Below are 20,009 nucleotides of genomic sequence, written 5' to 3'. Positions count from 1 at the left end.
ATAATTTTTAGTTATTTATTTGTTAAGATGAATTTAATTAATTATTTATTAATTAAAATAATTTTTCTTTTTGCTCCCACTGGATTATAGCCTCGATAAGGTTTATCGAGGTAATGTACTTGATCTTTGGGGACCCAATATTGACCAAGTCCAACTTGATTGACCAAGTCCAACTTGATTGACCAAGTTGGACTTGGGTACCAATGCTTGGACTAGTTTACTATTTGGTTTGTTGACTAAGGATAGATAAGATCGATATTTCCTTCTGGATTTAAAACCTAGTCCAGTTATATTGTAAACGGCTCTTTGAGTCTCAAGAATTAGGTCAAGGTTCTTGGACCCCAAAGAAAACCGTTCTAGGGTCTTCTCCAAATCCTTGACCTGAGTTGAATTTCCAGTTTGAACTGAGTCAGGCAAGGTTTTGGAGTTAGCCACTTCTTTAAGGACTGCTACTTCCTTTAGAAGTGACTTGACCCAAATGTTTGATTTTGCTAATTTGCATAATAAGTAATTCACTAAATTATTTAATCGAGAAATACTTACAGAGGGATCGGGTCCTTCGGAAACGGATACGGATCCGTGGCTTCTTTTCGAGTCTGCTTCCGATTCGCTCTCGCTCTCGGACATGTTGATTTGGTCCCGGGCCATTAGTGCTAGGAGGCTCGTTTGTTCAAGATCATCGTCGGTATCTTCTTTTGAGGATTCTTCAAAGGTCGCTTTCAACACCTTCTTCTTCTTCTGCTTCTTTACATCATTCTGATTTGGACAGTTGGCCTTGATGTGCCCCTTCTGGTTGCACCCATAGTAGATCACCTCGAACTTGACTTTTGAACTAGGTTGAACCTCCTTGGATTGTGCTGCCTTCTTTAGGTCTCTCTTATTGAAGCCCTTCTTCTTCTTGTAGAGCTTCTTCACAAGGTTCACGAGTTCGGTTGTCAGTTCGTCATTTTCTTCATCTGAGTCGAGTTCTTCTTCCGGCTCTGGTTCGGTTCTTCGCCGTGTTCTTGGTTCACGTGTTCTACTTGTACCTGCAAGCAAAGCAATGCCTTTCTCAGTTGGCTATGCATTAGTCTGCTCATGTAGTTCGAATTCAGAAAATAATTCATCTAGTCTAATGGAAGATAAGTCCTTGGAGACTTTGTAAGCATCTACCATTGATGCCCACAATGTACTCCTCAGAAATGCGTTGAGAGCGTACCTTATGATGTTTCTGTTCTCGACCTTTTGCCCGATCGCGTGGAGGGAGTTGAGAATGTCTTGAATCCGTGCGTGGAGTTGACTTGCTGCCTCTTCTTTCTGCATTTTTAGATTATATAATTTATTAAATAATTGATCTCTTTTGCTTACCTTGGTGTCGGAGGTGCCCTCATTGATTTCGATCAACTTCTCCCATAGCTCTTTTGCGCTGGAGAACAGTCTAACTCTGTTGAGCTCCTCCTTAGTCAGACCACACTGGAGTATGCAGGTTGCCTTTGCGTTCGCCTCCACTTTCTTTATTAAGGATGCATCATAGTTCTGGTATGATACTAATTTACCTGAGCCGTCAAGTGGAAGATCAAGGCATGTCTTGGTGATCATCCAGACTTCGAACTGGGTTTGCAAGTACGCCTCCATCCGACCCTTCTAGTACCCGAAATTGTCTCCAGTGAAGAGCGGTGGTCGAGCGGTGCTATAATCTTCTTGAAGTGCCATTTTAAAACCTACACACACAAATAAATCTGTTCCAAGACTGAGTCTTGGATTAGTAGTGCGGGATGTATAAAGAAAAAAAATGAACTCGAGTGGTGTTGCACCAACTTCGAGCAAAACCGTTTCGAACGAGGAAAACTTGATCAAAAAATAGCAATTATGCTAATTCCGATCGACTCCGAGAAAACTGAAAATACCACGAAAGAAATGCTTGATTGGTGGTTGCACCAGATCAACTCTATCCCGCTCTGATACTAATTGTTGGATCGAGAAGCGCTAGAGGGGGGTGAATAGCGCTCGTGGCTATTTCGTTTCAGAATTGTAAAACTCGAGTAATAAACGTAGCGGAAATTAAAAGAGCAATCACACACAAAGACACGAGGAGTTACTTGATTCGGAGCCTGTGACGACTCCTACTCCAAGGCCCGCGATCGTTGATCGCTTCCGGTGGACAACAACTATAAGCTATTTAATTATTACAATCTAAGTACAGAGAGAAACAGTAATTAAATTAATACCGACAATAGAATACTGAAAATTGAAGATCCGGGTTGTCGGAATGATGTTGTAGCACTTCGGGATCGTCTCGTTAGCAGCTTGTAGCATAAGGATTGCTCAGAAGATGTTGTACTTGTTGGTGCAACCTTAGGTCAAGGTTGACCTGGTTGACCCGACTCGAGGTGACTTGACTCGAGTTGTATTTTGATGTTTGACTTGGGAAGATTGTCGGTGCAACCTTAGGTCAAGGTTGACCTAGTTGAGTTGCATGTTGATGTTTGACACTCGTGAGAGAGTTGTATTCTTGATGTTTGACAAGAATAGGTGTTTGGGAGATTGTAGGTCCAACCCTAGGTCAAGGATTGACCTGGTTGACCTGAAAAGTCCAAGTATGGAGACTTGGCACTGAAAGTCCAAGCAGGAGCTTGGCACTCAAAAGTCCAAGTATGGAGACTTGGCTCGGAAAAGTCCAAGCAGGAGCTTGGCACGAAAAGTCCAAGCAGGAGCTTGGCAAGTGGGAAAGTCCTAACTGGATGTTAGGCGGTGTGGAAAGTCCGTGGTGAAGCGGTGAAAATCCTAGTGAGTGAAGCTAGGTGAAAGTGGAAGTCCGTGAGTGCAAGGGAAAGTCTCGTGAGTGAAGCCGGGCGTGAAAGTCCCGTGAGTGAAGCCAGTTAGAAAGTCCCGATGAGTGAAGCCATTGGAAAGTCCCGTGAGTGAAGCAGATTGGAAATCTGGTGAGTGAAGCTGTAAAACCCTAGTGAGTGAAGCTAGGTGAAAGTCCAGTGAGTGAAGCCGCAAGGAAAATCCAGATGGATCAAGGGTGATCGGACATCCGGTGTTGAGAAGGTCAAGTAGGTCAAGGGAGTGACCGGATACTTGACACGAGAGAAAGTCCAAGTGGGTCAAAGGGATTGACCGACACTGATAGGGAGTCTTAGCAGTCAAGAGAGTGACCGATGCTAGCATGAGATACCAAAGGTCAAGGTTGACGGATATTGGTTGGAAGACTTGGAACTTGGTTTGGGCAAAACCAAGCTCTGGATCGATCGATGGATCGATCCAGCGATATTGGTATCGATCGGTCCGGTGACCGATCGATAACGATCGATGGCTTATCGAGGTTCTCCGATCGGCGGCGATGCCGCAAAGAGAAAGGAGGGATGGACCGATCCAGATCGGTCCACAGACCGATCAGGAGACGATCAGAGAACTTGGGCGAGTTCTCTGTGAAGAGTGCTGATCGGTCTGGGGACCGATCAGCACAGGTCCTGATCGGTCTGGGGACCGATCAGCACAGGTCCTGATCGGTCCCCAAGACCGATCAGAGAGGATCTGGACGGATCAGGCTGAAGCCTGATCGGTCCACGCACTAGCCGTTGCGTAGCAACGGCTAGTTCTCTGCTCTTCTTCTTCGCAGGTATAAAAGAGGGCTACAGGACTTCGGTGAGACACTCTCTGAAACTTCTTCTTCTTCTTCTCTCTTCCTGTTCTTGGTGCTGCTAAGCTTGCTGTTGAGCTTTGTTGAGCTGCTTTGAAGCTTCGCGTGAGCTTCCGGCTGGGTCACCTGCTGTTGTAGGCGCTTGGAAGCGGCTGCTTCTTCCAGTCGAAGAGAAGGCAAGAAAGTTTACATTTGTATTGTACTTTATTTCTTGTTCTCCTTGTACTCTTTTCTTGCTGTTGCAAGAAGTTTCTGTGGCGAGGTTTCTCCACCCAGAAGGAGAGTTTTTATTAGCCGGTTTTCCGGGGACTCATCCACCGACGGATTGATTGGGTTCGTCCACCTTACGGACACGCCGAGGAGTAGGAGCATCATCTCCGAACCTCGTACATCGCTGTGTTAAGGTTTGATATTCTTCCTTTCGTTTCTAGTTTATTTTTCCGCTGCGCTAACGAATTGTAGGAAGAAACGAGCGATTTGGGGCGGCTATTCACACCCCCCTCTCTAGCCGCGTACGAAGAGATCCTAACAGTACTGGGCTGCTGGTCGAGACTCCCTTATAAAGGGTGTTCAAGGCGCCTCCATCAAACTCCAAGGCACCTTAGAACCTAGGTTTTATCCCGCTTCAATCGTTGTCGATCAAGCTTTGACCGCTGCTCATTATCCACCTGAAGGCGCCTTCAATGCCGCTCCAAGACGCCTTTGAGCAGTGATCCAAGGCGCCTTCGGTCCCCATAAAGGCGCCTCCAGCTCCTCTGCACAGCTGGCTTCGGCTTGCACCCGAGGCGCCTCCAAGCTCCATGGAGGCGCCTCGGACAGTATTCATTTGAGGTGAAAGTTGCTCCTTTGTTCCTGCAAAATGTGTTAGTCCCAAACACATATCCTGCAAAACAAAGTTAGCACACAATAAATATGGTAAATAAAATATTAATAGTCTCCGGACTATCCTGGGTCTGACTTCGGATTTCCAACCAGAAATCCTAGGTCGACCTGATGTCTACTGTTCCCTCTGCGGGGAATGCGTCCTCACCTACTCCTCTCAGGAGAGTTACCTGTTTCCAGTGCGATCCTCCAGATCGACTGGACTTTTGCTCAGTGCTCGATGCTTCCGTACTTTCTGCTGGGCGCTCGCTCCTCGACCCGTCTAGTCTTCCACCTGGTTTGCAACACCCGGACTTTTCACCTAGGGTTACCACCCCCTAGGACTTTTGTCTGAAACACTCGCCCCACCAAGACTTTCCGCATAGGGTTACCACCCCCTATGACCTAGGGTTACCACCCCTTAGGATTTTCCACTTGCTTAACCGCAGCTAAGGTTTTTGCCTAAGTACACTTAGGACTTTCCTGCAAGCTCATTCAAATTTGTTAGATCACAACATAACCTTAACTTTGAATCCTTTACCATTATCAAAACACTGGTTTGATCATCGGATGCTTCCCACACCAACCAGGGGTTCTATCTTCGGGCCCTTGTGTGACGGCAAGGGTAGTCTTTAGAATTAAAGTTGGGTGAATTGTGGTTTGGATACTTAGTTTCTTTTATGTTCATTATTGACGGTTGATTGAATGCTTGTATTGAACTTAATTTTCCATGTTTGAATTGCACTGATCTTGCTTCATTTGTTTCATGCATAGTAGGTGTTCGATGAAGTATTTGTCAGGTGAGTCTCATTTAAGTTTTGCAATTTCTTGGGTTTAAAAGTTTTTTCATGCTTAGTTAGTTGAATGCTTTAGGTTTTCTTATGTTTTTTTTGTCTTCTATTTATTGTTTGCTCACCTTGTCTTTAATTCTCTTGCAATTGTAATTTAGGTTAGGTTAGCTTTCCTTTACTTGCATTATCTTTCATTTACTAGATTATGTTTCATTTAATGCTTTGCTATTTCATTTCTTAGTTTAATTTCGTTGATGGTGAAATCGTGGTGTACAATGACAATACATTGTGAGATTACTATTAATGGGTTGATAGAATTTTCATTTTGTTAGAATAAATTTTATACTTATTCTGTTATCTCATTTGTTAGGTTTAGAATCAAAATCCAAAACCCTCATTTTTATATCAAAAATCCAAAAACATAAATAACATATAATCCTAGATTATCATCCTATCATTATATTCATTGGGAGACGACCTGAGTCATTTCTATACTGTATTAGTGCAGTTAGAGGGGTTCAATACTTAAATTATTTTGATATCGTTTCATGACATAAACGATTTTATCACTCACCCCGACTCAACTTCGACCTTTTCCTCGAGTAGGTTTCTTCCTGGCTTCTTGTCTCTTAGATGCGCTGTGCGCGCCCTTTTCACTCCACGGTGTACTCTTTCGCAACTTCTCGTCCCTTGGATGTATCAAGCTCGTCAACCCTCTTCCCGTGTCATCCTTCTAGCTCGCTGTGTCTTCTACTCGACTTCTTGTGTTCCTAACTATCTGCATACTCAGACACAAGACATGAAATATACATGATCTAACATAACTCGGTTGATCATACCAAAACTGAACCGAGATATTTATAATCTCTCCCTTTTTATGTGTATCAACTCGAGTTAAAGTTAGAGCAAACAAACCAGAAAAAAAACTTTATAAATCGCAATTAAGTATAAATATTAAATATTGCAATTGTATAAGTAATAAACATTACAATCTTCCCCTAAACTTAACCCCCACAATTTCTCTTTTTTGATCATATCAAAAAAAATTTAAAAAAATAAAAAATAACATAAAGAAATTTGTGAAAATTTTCTAGGGGATGTACAAAGATGATCTAAGATATTATATTTTTACTGAAATTATTTAAAAAAATATTTTTTAAGAATTTATTCTTAGATACATCAAAAATAATTTAAAAATTATTTTTATTTTTTAAAAAATCTTGAAATTTTTTATCAATATCAAATAAAATTATTCTCATCATAAATAAAATTTTTAGAGAAAACTATTTATCTTTTAATTAGAAAATATTTTCCTTTACATATATGAATGTTTTGCAAAATATATACTTAACAATAGATTTTTACTTTAAAAAATGTTGATAATTTTTGTGAGCATTCAAAAACTTACTCTTATTTTTAAAAAATTCAAAATTAAAATTCAAAACTTCTAAATGCGACGTGAAGCTATTTGCTCCTGTTAAACCTCCCTCTATATAACGTGAAGTTGTTATAAGGGGTTGTTAATTGACTGTTCTATATTTCTCTCTATATAATTTTATTTGATTTAACTAAATATATCTTAATTTTTTATTCTTTTCAAGACAATTATAAAAATATTTGCATCTCCAAAACAGTTTTTTTTTTTTTTTAAGTCTTTGATCTTGGTCAATTATTATATCCTCTATCATAGATAAATTTCTAAATTTTTCTCATATTTTACGCGCAGACCCAATTTATACTTATTCACCCATTTTCATCTAGGTGATGCAAACCACTAACAATTCTGCGCTTCGCAAGTTTAATGACTGATCGAGTCACAATGTGTATTGTACTTGACAATTTTTTTTAAATATAAAATGTTCACGATATATTTAATGTACAATGCTAATTCATTATATTTCCGTCATCTTTATTAAAACTTAAAAAGATGTAATTTACTGATATAAAAAATTTAAAAAGTACCCAGTATTTTTATCAACGAGAGAGTCTCTCTCACTCTCACTCTATATATATATATATATCTTACTATTTTATTAAAAATCTCCCCCCTTTATTAATTAATTTTGATGAAGCCTAAAATGAATTTACGTTACTATCCTTTTTTCTATTCACACTAAAAATAATTCCAAGGTTTATTAGTAATTCCACAAGCGAAACAATCAGTGATCTAGAGTTCGAGACTCAAGTATAACGTATTATTATGAATTTTTCTCATCATTAATTTTCTCTGGTTATTTTATATAAAAAAATAAAGTTCTCTTTAGTCCCACATCTTAAATTGATAACACTATGATCAAAGAAGCTTATATAAATATTTTAAGCCGACAATGTTAAAAAATATTTTTCATAGTTTCTTTTATTAAGATAAGTATAATATTAAATTAAAATAATTTTTTTCATAGGGAAGTCCATTACAATAGTTTATTGTTGGGGCCCAAATAATTTATATATTACTATATTACACACGCAATGCGTGTGCACGATCACACTAGTATATATATATAATATTATCTTACTATCTTACTATTTTATTAAAAATCTTCCCCCTTTACTAACTAACTTTGGTGAAGCCTAAAATGTATTTACGTTATTATGAATTTTTCTGAAATATTTTAGGCCATGTTAAAAAATATACTTTTCTTAGTTTTTTTACTAAGATAAATATAATATTAAATTAAAATAATTTTTTATAGTAGTTTGTTGTTGGATTTTCTAAAATTTATACATTATTATATTACACACGTTGTTTTAATTTTCGCCCATTACTAATTAACCCAGATTAAAATATCTTTGATTAGTAAAACAACTAAAAGTCGAAGGGTACAAATGAAATCGAGCCTTTTATTTTCCCCGTACAAGAAGCACGCCCTAAAACCCCAACAAGAACCTTCCCCCAGTCCTCTCTCGCGTTCTATCGTCTGGACTGCTCCTGGTGGTGGCGCGAGCGAGAGAGATGAAAGGTTTGAGAGCCATTTCTAGGGTTCTATCCTCCTCTCCTTCTCCCCCTCCTCCTCTCTTTCAGATTCTAAGCCCCCATCTCGCCCGATCCTCCCTCTCTCGATTCTTTGCATCCGGCACCCAATCCCAATCCCAATCCCCTGCCGATACTGACTCCGACGCCGAGCGACCTTCTGCCGATTTCGACAGTTCCGAATTCTCCCTTTTCAGTTCCACTCCCTCCGCCCCCCTTCGGCCGATCTGGGACGAGGCCTACCGTGCAAAGGCCGACGCAGCTCTGTTTCAGAAGAGAGAGGCCTCTCGGAGCCTGATCCAGCCAGATGTCATTGAGGAGGACCAGAAGACGGAGAGAGCTACCAGGCTCGCTAGGGCTCTTCTCGAGGCGGCGCTGGAGCCTCCCGATGACGCCGAGGAGGAAAACATGGCGGTGAAGGAGGAAGATCAGCGGTCGCTCTCGGTTGGGGTCATTGGGGCACCCAATGCCGGAAAGTCTAGCTTGACAAACTTTATGGTAAGCATGGATTTTTATCCGATCCTTTGTATAGTTTCCTGTACTCTGATTGCGTTTGGTACAACATTATTTATTGTGTAACTATTCTTCAAGCAAAACAGATTCAACTTTTGTAAGTGAAATCTATCTTAGGACTTGTGATGTTCGTATTTAACCTTCTCATTCAGTAAATCATATAGTAACTTTAAACTGCGTCTAAGAGTTGTTTAATTAGAACTTGTTATTCTTATCTTATTTTGCAGGAAAATTCCACGTATTCTATTAATTGTTTTACTTTTTTGATGCTATTGTTTATGGATGATTTTAGTTGCCTTTTCATCTTATAAGATTTAATCATTTGTCTGTATTATTGCGTTGCTGACTTTTCTACTATATTTATGCTGTCAGTTATACTTATTGATAGAGAGAGTGATTCATCAATTACATACTGCAGCATTTCCTGTACTACCCTATTTTGTGTGTTTCCATTCGGTTTTACATTTGTGTTACTTTCATTCCTTCCCTTCCAAATTCTGTAATTATGTTTATCATGATAAGTTGATGTTCCTGCATTACTACTCTTCCAATTGTCCTTCTTCTGTATTTGCAAAGGATATCTCTTTGTTAAACATTAGCATACGGTGTCGGTGGCTGGTGATCCTAATTGAGTTCCGTATTTGTAATTTGTACTCACTCTTTAATATGCTAGACAACTATCTAGAGTTCTAGTTGAATGGTGATTTAATCTGTCCCAATAGAAAACTTCAACGATGCACTTGTTGTGGCCTCCTTGGTGCCATGTTGAAGTAGAGGTTTGAAAAATAAAACCCACAAAGAGGGTGTTGGAATTAGAATAAGGATTTTACATCTGCATCATTTTGTCGTACTTTACATAAATGCAGTATAAAATCTGCATTTGCGAGACCTATTATTATTTAATCTTTTTATTCTCCAAGCTTCCTAGTCATGTGCATAGGGAAGGAATGGGAAGAAGATTGTGAACTATGACTACAAGCATGGGGGATAGAGAATTATTATTGCGGCCTGTTATCATCACTGAATTGTAAAATAGCTTCAGCTAAGAGCATGGACTTTATATCTATTGCATACTCTAGTAGCTAACTATTTATTTGGTTGGCTTATTGGTCTTTGTTGCCAAGAATATTAAGTGCTATTATTATCACCCTTTTCATTTTTTCTTCTTTTTGATTTAGGTTGGAACAAAGGTTGCTGCAGTCTCACGGAAAACCAACACAACTACTCATGAAATTTTGGGAGTGATGACAAAAGGAAATACCCAAATAGTATGTATCATCGTTTTCTCACTCTTCTAGTGTTAGAATGTCAAATGATATTCTTATTTGTCTACGTCTTATTTTATCATATTATTATCTGTCTTATTTTCCTTGTTGATGAATTGGTCTATCTTATTGTTGTAACAATAATGTGAATCCTAATTTAGTTCACATTATTTATGCAAATCCAAGCTCGTCTTATCTCATTTATATCATCACAACTGAATGAAATGATCTTGGGGCTAGCCATATATGAAACTAATGGGTAAAAACCGTAAGTGCATGGTTATCGTCAAGTAATAAAAGGTCGATCCCAAAATCGAGTACCTGAAGCAGGTTATCTAGACGATTGAAAATCGCAAGAGTTGAGAAAGAAACAAAACAAATTGAGAAAACACGAGAAGTCTTAGGAGAAATTCGATCTTGGGGAGCAATTATAGGATTTCGATTTCGCTATGACGACTGTTGGCACTCTAAATACTATTCACTCTCTTACATTAATGTTTATACTCATGCAGGTGGTTTATCCCGAGATAACTAGTATAAATTTTTGGAATTATACCAACGTGCTTACTAAAGCGATCTCTCTCTCTCTCTCTGAGAGGCTTCTATCACAATGCACCACGGTCCTCTAGGTGCTATCACCTACTTCATGATGCTGAATCGGGGTAAACACATTAGGCTCTGTGATAGCCAATAGTGCTCTCGTGAGGTCTTGGACTACTTTCATGAATACTCCGTCACGTCTCAGCCTTTATGAGTCGGAGAGTTGGGCTCACCTTTCATTTCTCCACATTTCGTGGGATATGAAGATGCACGATTAGCATCATGATCATATATGCGTAATAAAGCCGGATCATGGGAAAACACATCATATGACAAAGAAAGACAAATAGATATATAAAACGAATGTCAACAATACGTTGGACTATTCTCTTATCCTAGAATTAAGAGCACTACTCTATGGAGATGGAGTTACAACCAAAAGAGAGAGAAGATGGCATTCTACAATTAGAATTAAAGAGAAAAGAGAAGAGAAAGCTTAGTCGTGATCTTGTCGGTGTCTTCGGAAGAACCCCAAGCTCTACGGTGGACGGAAATTTTTATGGCTCATTGGAAACGACTCTCCTAGGGTTTTCTATCATGGGGAAAACATCTCCTTCCCGAAACAAGAGTCTCATAGGGCTTTTTATAGTCCTAAGAACTGATAAAAACCATTAAATCTTTCCAAAAAAATTGGGGCGCCACTCACGGCTTGACCGTGTCGGCTGGCACGGCCTGGTTGTGTCGGTTGTTGGGTGTGTAGGAAAGGGGTTGGACACATCCATGCTTAGTGGCATGGCTTGACCGTGCCCGGCTTGAGAAAATCTTCTCATCGGCTGTAGGGTGGCATGACTTGTAGGGTGGCACGACTGTGTAGGGGGCATGGCTTGGGCATGTCGGAGGTTGACTAAGGCTGATCTATGACAGAAGGGGGTACAACTAGCTCGTGTTAGGCTCTGTAACCTCCACGGCCTGCTACAGGAGCACGCCCGTGTCAGGGGACATGGCCAGAGTGTGTTTTTTTTGCTGTGGACTCTCTTTCCAAGGCCTTTTTACTTCAATAAAGTTTTGGTTTCAAGACGTGTCAATTAATCAAAAAGCACAAAGAGCAGTTCTTTGAATTAAACGAATTAAAACGATGCAAAAGAATGAAAGTATGCAAAATATGCTCATGCGATGAAACAAAATGCATGCAAAACAATATCAAAAACTATATATGAAACACATCAGAAATTCACTACACCAGGTGTTAGTGGTGAGTTTTGAAGCAAGCACTGTTAGCTAGGTTTTCCACCATATGCTAGTGGGTGCATATTTTTATACCTTTTTCATTTAGAATTGGAGTGTATAAATGGTCTAGGAGCATTTGGAGTGGATACTGGATAGGTAGATTTGATTATGAGAATGTTTATGCTTACAATAATATTTCTTTAAGTTATTACATGAAATTTTTTTTCAAACTGCATGTAATGGAAATTAAATAAGGAAAAAATATATTATTAACTATAGCAATTACTATGTTCTGGAAGGGATTTTGTCACACGTGAATGACTTCATTTTCTGTTGCTTGAATAATCACAGGCTGAAATCAAGTTGGCTGTTGACAAACTGAAATTCTATGCATGGATTCAAATTTTGACTTTCATATGATTCCCAATGTAATGTTCTGTGATTTAATTGGTCATGCTAGCCTGCTTGTGTAAAGACCATGGTTTTGGCTTGTAATATTGCAAGATTAGACCTGTAGTTAGATCGCTATCAATGAATCCACTGGATCTGTTTCCTTGAACATCCTCAAAATGTAATATTTCCTCTTCATGTAGCTCTTTTGTAACAATTAATGCTTTGGAGATCAGTGGATAGAAATTGACCATGAGATATCCCAACACTAAATGACATGAGACAATTTTTCATTCGGGGCAGGAGCGACTAGGATCCCTTCCAATAATGCTGTTAAACACCTCCTAATTCTATTTTGGATAGAATAAAAGGTTTAACAACTACCAAGGGATGTGTAAAAGGTTTGGTGTGCTCTGCTTAAATGATCAATGTAGAGCATATATCATAAGAATAATAAAGTAATATAGGGAAAATTTTAAAACCAGGAATTGGAATACTTAGCATTGAGCATGGTGGTACTGATTAATGAACAATTGTTTTTTTTTTCTTTTTGACCCTATAAAATTGGTTCGTTTAAATTTGATATCCTTATTGATTATGAAATGGACCAGATATATATTCATTGTGCAAGATTTTATATATTACCACTAGAAGTTTAACAAATACCTGTTGTAATATATTGACAAAGAAGTAATTTTTTAATAATTTTTAAAACCACATTTCAAGCACTTTGTTGCTGTTGCTTCCATCAAGAATGTCAGGTAACAAATGGGAAAAAAAGTGCATTCAAGACTGTTTCACTGATTGTTGCAAATTTTGAATGTTTTTTGGTGTTGTATTTGGAATTTCGTCTATTCATCTTGCAGTAGATAGCACTGGAAGTATCTATCTCAATCCATGAAGCAAGCTTGAAAAGTATTTGATTACTGTGGGCATTATATCAATATCTGAACCCATTGTACTAACAAACATCTCCATAGTGTTTGTTTGATACTCCAGGTCTCATGATAGGGCATCATGGATACCCCTACAGGTCAGATGTCAAGGTTCGCGTGGAGAGTGCTTGGAGTTCCATTGATCTATACGACCTTCTGATTGTGTTATTTGATGTACATCGGCATTTGACAGTGTAAGCTATCATACTAACAAATCAAGTTTTTTTTCTTTATGTGTGACTTCTTGTGAATGAGTAAATTTCTTTTCACAAGAGTAAAATACATAACAAAAGGAAGGAATGTGCTATCATTTGGGTTGGCTATAAAACTAAATCAATGACATTCCATCTTTTAATTGATTATAATGAAGATTATTTAGGTCTCTTTTATCTCTCTTAGCACATCACCGTACACCTAGTTAGTCATCAATGGTAATATATATCTTGTCTTGCTTGCTGAGAAAAAGGTTACCTAGCCAACCATGTTTGACATTTCATAGAAAAGACTTGACCTAGATATTCTTTTTTGTCAAAAACTTCAACTTCTTGGTAACTTATTTATGGATTTATTAATCTGTATATATCTTATTGGATTTTTACATAAGAACAAGAATTATTCCCTGGTAGGAATGAATTGATATTCAGCTCGTGATGAACTTTTCTTCTATTTGTGTGTAAATACAGGCCTGACAATAGAGTGATAAATTTGGTTAAACGCCTAGGACAACAGGTTCAGTCAACACAAAAGCGGGTGTTATGCATGAACAAAGTTGATCTTGTAGAAGACAAAAAAAATTTGCTGAAAGTTGCAAAAGAATTTGAAGATCTTCCTGGATATGAAAGGCAGTTGTCAATTCTCCTTGGGTTGGATGTTCAAGGAAATTGTTCTATTTTTTCACTTGATATATCTCATTTCTTTCAGGTATTTTATGATATCTGGATTAAGTGGTTCTGGAGTCAAAGACCTTGTCCAATATCTGATGGATCAGGTATTGAGTTACTTTCCTATTTTATTTAAATTCCTAGATAAAACTATACTATCTGGAAGGATAGAAGTTGTCTTAAATTACATTTTAACTGTATCTTTTGGGGTTTGAATGATTGATTACATTTTGTGTATACAGTTGCTAGGTCTTCCAATTTTAGAAACTTGAGAATGGAGCAATTAGAGTGAAAACATGCCTTGTCAAGAATGGTTTGTTGCATTCTCTCGAAGCTAAAATAATAATAAGGTGACTTGAGAATAATTGAATTGCTGAGGAATCTGTTGGAACCACTGAATAATTTAGGTTCCTAATGAACTGATAATTTTTGTGATACCTGTTGAAAAAGTGTTGTGGTGATCATCATGTCAAACAATGTAGGATATAGGAATCTTGTTGGCTTGTATCCTGGAATTTGGAAAAGGGCTTTCACATGTGTTTCTAAAGGACTTAAAAACAGTATGGTGATTTGAGAATATTGAACTACTGAGGAATATCTGTGGGGACCACTTAGTAATTTAGGTTCCAAGGGACTGATATATAAGTTCTTTGATAGGGGCTGAAAAGGGTTATGATGATCATTATGTTAAGCAATGCAGGATATAAAGATTCCTGGTATTTGGAAAAAGGCTTTCGTATGTTGTTCTGAAGGACTTGGAGATATGTTTCATTAATGTGGGAAGATTTCAAAATTTTGTTGAATATTACAACTTGTGTCCCATGCCAGGTGGCATACTAACATTTCTTTTTTCCAAAGTTTAAGTTAAAATAGCCACTTGATTTTATATCAGATGGTTAACTAAACTTGTGGATTTATTATCTGAGAATTCTTATTACTGCCATATGCAGGCAGTTAATAGGCCTTGGGACGAAGAACCCACAGCTATGACTGAAGAAATGATGAAAACCATATCATTAGAAGTTGTACGAGAAAAGATGCTAAATTATATTCATCAGGTATCATTGAAATGTATTGTGAAGGTGCAAGTCTTCTTGTTAGTGAGTTGCTAAGATACCTTTTATTTCAGGAAATTCCTTATGTTATTGAACACCGGCTAATGGATTGGAAGGAACTGAGAGATGGCTCTCTTAGGATAGAGCAACACTTTATTACACCAAAACAAAGCCACCGCCAAATCATTGTTGGAAAAAATGGCTCTAAAATTGGGTATTCTTTCACTGACCACTCTCCATTTTGCCTTATCGATTGTTTAGGTGGATTGTAATTAGTTTTTGACAATTTTTGAAATTGTATCATCAACTTTCTTTTGGTATTCTTTATTTTTTTTTTATCTTTCTGATTTTGATGAAATCTCCCATCAAGTTATTGCTGCAACAAACAAACTTGTTATATGCTTACTTTTTTTTCTCATGGGAACAGGAGAATTGGCATTGAAGCCAATGAAGAGTTGAGATCAATATTTAAAAAAGAGGTGCATCTCATTCTCCAAGTCAGAGTAGCTCGAAAGCGGAATGCATGAGGGAAGATGGTTGTTTTTGTGCATTATATAACCGGTAAGGTTCAGTGACACTTTTGCTCCAACTACTTGATCAGTTGATCATGGTGTTTATCCTTATGTTAAACTCATCCCTTACACTTTTACTATGACTTGTGAAATTTAAGAGTGTAAGCCTTAGACTTGTTTAGTATGATGGTTTTGATTGACACACCTATAGGATCAATATCGTGCTAGGGGAGGGGTTGAATAGTCGATTGCTGCTTTTATTGTTATCTATATAAAATATTAGTGTGCAGCGAAAAATTGCAACAATTATAGAGACAAAATGGTCATGAAAGAGACACAAGCATGGTTTAAAGTGCCGTGCTGAAACGGTCGAAACGGGCGAAACGTCTCATTTCGCTCGGTGACCGACACTGGCATGACCCCGGCACCAGACCCACGACAGGTGCGACGTGTTGCGCGACCTCGTGGTCATAGCAGAGGGGTCGCTCGATCCTGCAACAGTAGCGGAAAGGTCGCATAACCTTTCCGCTACCGCCGTGGAGGCATCGTGTGACCCTGCGCTCACTGTAGAGGGGCCGCACAACCAACGTGGTCGCGCCGAAGGAGTCATGTGATCCCCGCGGCCATGGCTGGTCACGCAACCCTGTGACAGCACCGAAGTCGTGTGGGCTCACGAGTGTTGTCGGATTTTAGATTTTTTTAATTAAACTTAGGTTAATTTTTTTAATCAACTCCTAGTTATGGTGCAGATAATCTAAAGAGACTTTATTAAACCCTAATAAAATTATCTAATTAATTTTATATTTCATTTATTTTAATTTAAAAATTATAATAAAATTTTTATTTATTTATTTATTGTCATATCTTTTCCTTTTTTAAAAGATTATTTTTTATCTTGTTTATTTTTTAAATATTTATGTTAAATATTTTAGTTTTTAATTAGTATATTTTATATTTAAAAAAATACCGAAACTATATTGGCACGACACGATACGGTACCGAAACCGTATCGTTCCGGTCTAGGACCGAAACCTCGACACGGGTCGAAATTTTAAACCTTGGACACAAGCACATTGATTTAATATGATTCACAACCCTCAGGGTTGCTACATCCACTACGTATGTTTCATTAGTTGATTAGTCTGAAAGTCTACTTTTCTCCTTTTCAACATTATCGAAGGTAGAGAAATCTCTTATAACTTTCGATCTTGTCTTGTTTTACAAATGTACATTTGAATAGTGCAAAGACAAAAGGATAAAAATATGAGAAATAAATAAGAAACGAAAACACAGCAGAGTTATAGATGTAGTTGCGAAAGTCTCTCTACTTATGTGATGAAGGTTAAGTGTTGTTTGTTTGGATGACAATTAAGAGTTGTTTCATGAGGAGTTTGTTCTCTGTATATTATTGTTCTTTTCAACTTGCAGCCCTTTAAGAAAATCGTTAGACATGTGTGACATCTCAGTCGATTGTTGACTACAGTTGACTTCAATGGTCAACTCCTGAACTTTCCGATCCCTCGAGTTTATTTCCATTCGACTCACATTGAATCTCGAACTTTTTGTTTGCTTGAGTTTGTCTTCAGTTGACTTCCATGCTCGACCAGAATATCTTCTGTTTGCACTGAATTAGCCACAGTCGTCTGACAAATTTTTTTCTTTGCTTTATGTCAAAGAATGTCTCTATGGTTTCATCAATTGACTGACTTTTGACCATTAGTCGACCAAAACTAAACCACAGATCGGATTGGACATTTGTGGTGATCGTATTGGACATTTGTGGTATTCTCAGGTGATTGATTGATATCTCGTAATCAACAGACACCATACCACAAATCTAGATTAAACCAAATTAAGGGGTTGTCACTTCCTCACGTGCATAGTCGACTGTTGTACTGTGACTCGATTATTCTAATGATCAAGTCTGCATTTCTTTGAGTTCTACCTTTGTTCCGCGGTTATAATCACTCTCATTCTCACTAAGTCTTACTTTCTGTTAGTTTATTCCAGATGGCCTTCGTGCCATGCTTATGGGCTTTCATGCCTAGAGTCTCCTTGTCTTCGCGTCTTCACTGCCTAGCAACTTGTCATTTGACCTGGTGAGACCTTTTCTGCAAGAGTGGTCCCGTCCTTCGTGGACTTTCCATGCCTAGCATCCTACACACTTGACACACCATAGCAAATTACAATAAGTGTCTAACTTAAACATGGTTCAAACATTGAAACTCATTATATATCACATGCTTGGGGCTTGGTGGTACGGTCTTATTCTAACAAGCTAGTTTCCTATGTCATCATTGTTCACAGTTCTTCCCATTTTATGTTTTTCTTTCCATCCTATATATTTTTTCATATATTACTAATTGAGATTTAATAGTTTACTTTTGGTTGGATATATATATATACAGAAATGATATGCTGCGGACAAAGCCGAGTGGACCGCTGCGGACATGTCTTCCTGATCGGTCACCAGACCGATCAGGGAACCGATCATTTTCTGATCGGTCTACAGACCGATCAGGAGGTTCCCTGATCGGACTGGTGACCGATCAGGAAGGCAAGTCCGCAGCGGTTCGCACGGCTTTGTCCGCAGCATATCATTTCTATATATATATATATATATATATATATATATATATATCTTAATTTAAACCTCTGCATTCTTGTTCAAGTACTGGGTTAAAGCTTACTTTGACTTAACAATTCAATGTTAGCTATGCAATTCATTGATAATTGAGGTAAAATTCTGTGATCAGGGTATTTATATGAACTTGCGGTTGGCATGACAGAGATACTTCAGGGAGAATATGCAAGGATGAATAGAGCATCTTGCAGCAACGCCAACTCGTGGTCTACACTCAAGAACTTAAGCTGGTCACCCATCTGAGAGCCCTGTGCTCAAGGTAACCAACTCAGCACACAATTTATCGTCTGAAATGTTGTCAGGACATGCATAAACAACATAAGACGAACCTCAATTTCAATACACCTCAGGTTGTACGAAACTGATAAGTTGTGATTTTTTTTACTTGGATGGATGGCTTATGACATGACGTTATTGTCTTGCTTAAAATCCAATCCTTACAAAAAAAAATCTTCATTCATTTCATCTCTTGGCAAATATATGTAATTGCAACGCACTCAGCTTCTGTAGTTGAAAGAGAACACTTTTGCTACTTGTGTTGTGAAAAAAATGTTACCTCTGCAGAATTCAGTAAAAAATGCATACCTCCTAATGTCTGTATTCGTGGTCAGATTTTGCATTTTGCATCTCTTCTCAATATTGTAGTTCAGGGCCACCTCCAAAGCAAAAATAAGATTAGTATTTGATACATGTAGGAATCCACTTCATTACTTTCTGTTGCACTTTTCTAAAGAAATCTGTTAATAACAATAATTGCACATGCAACATCAAATCCTGTAAATAGCATAACATTCAGACACCCAAAAACTGGACTACGAAAAATATACTTCTTTTCGTTGTTCTGTCAATCCATAGAGGGAAAACTTCTATAAATTCTTCTTGAAGTATATTCCAATTGGAGAACAAATATTTTTCACTTTGTTTAGCTGAAGTTCCTAAGAACATTTTGGAATACATCTCTTGCAACATCGATAACTTCTTAGCTCTTATATCATAAGAAAGTTGAATGCCCGCCGTTTCTTTTGCCTCTTCCAAATCCTTCATCTCAAAAGAATTCCTAATGTCTTCTTCAAACTGTCAATACACATCCCTGCCCATGATAAACATATTATCAACACAGTGCAAAAGCATGGTTAAATTCCAATTTTATGTTGCCACCATGGTTAAATTCCAATTGAATCATCTAATGCATACACAGTGCTATCCATTATCTAACATAAATAAACTTTATCAGGAGCTTGTTCAAGCCCATACAATCTCTATCAATCTGCATGTTAAGTGTTCTGCCATATATTCAAGTCCAAACTAGTTGCTGGTCTTAAAAAATAATAATAATTAATTAGGCTGGATAACGTTGAGTCTGCGTGACTTGATTTCACAGAAATTTTTTACCAACCATCAAAGTAAATAAGGAAGCACTTGCATAATTACTGGTCTTAAAATCACTCAGAATGAGAGAAATATTTAAGATAGGTTAAAAAGTATTTTCATAGTCAATATTTAATTTCTGGGCAAAACCTTTTACAACCAACCTTACCTTGGATTGTAGCAACCTATTCTCATCACTCGTCAACAAGAAAAAAAAACCATTTATACTTTGTTTTTCGATCTATTGGTAAATCTACGAAATAAAAAATGTGTTTTTATGCAAAGAATCTATCTCTTCTTGCATAATTAATCTCTTTCAGTTTCTTTGGCTTTTTAGTATCTCTTGTATACACTTGTCTGTGTTTGATGCACCTGGTGGACGATTGAGTTTACCTAGAAGATTCTGAGTATCAACTGATTTTATTTTTATT

At 37.8% G+C, this 20,009-nt stretch overlaps 1 protein-coding gene across 2 annotated transcripts; it reads left to right on the top strand.

Moving 5' to 3' along the window:
• The first annotated feature begins 8,140 nt into the window (after positions 1-8,140).
• LOC122027025 (GTP-binding protein ERG-like) lies at positions 8,141-18,820 on the top strand. 2 transcript variants are annotated; one of them, XM_042585822.1, is made up of 9 exons: positions 8,141-8,746; positions 9,940-10,029; positions 13,164-13,312; positions 13,802-13,960; positions 14,040-14,106; positions 14,950-15,057; positions 15,129-15,268; positions 15,482-15,615; positions 18,356-18,820. In XM_042585822.1, the coding sequence occupies exons 1-8, from the start codon at positions 8,231-8,233 to the stop codon at positions 15,579-15,581; spliced, it is 1,329 nt and encodes a 442-aa protein (XP_042441756.1). In that variant the 5' UTR covers positions 8,141-8,230; the 3' UTR covers positions 15,582-15,615; positions 18,356-18,820. The 2 variants fall into 2 exon arrangements, with proteins under 2 accessions (XP_042441756.1, XP_042441755.1); XM_042585821.1 differs by having other exon boundaries at positions 8,142-8,746; positions 18,323-18,820.
• The last annotated feature ends 1,189 nt before the right edge of the window (positions 18,821-20,009 follow it).

Source organism: Zingiber officinale, chromosome 10A, assembly GCF_018446385.1.
Source record: "Zingiber officinale cultivar Zhangliang chromosome 10A, Zo_v1.1, whole genome shotgun sequence".
Lineage (NCBI taxonomy): Eukaryota > Viridiplantae > Streptophyta > Magnoliopsida > Zingiberales > Zingiberaceae > Zingiber > Zingiber officinale.
The sequence above is the reverse complement of the archived record's forward strand: the minus strand, read 5'-3'. Positions and strand labels throughout refer to the sequence as shown.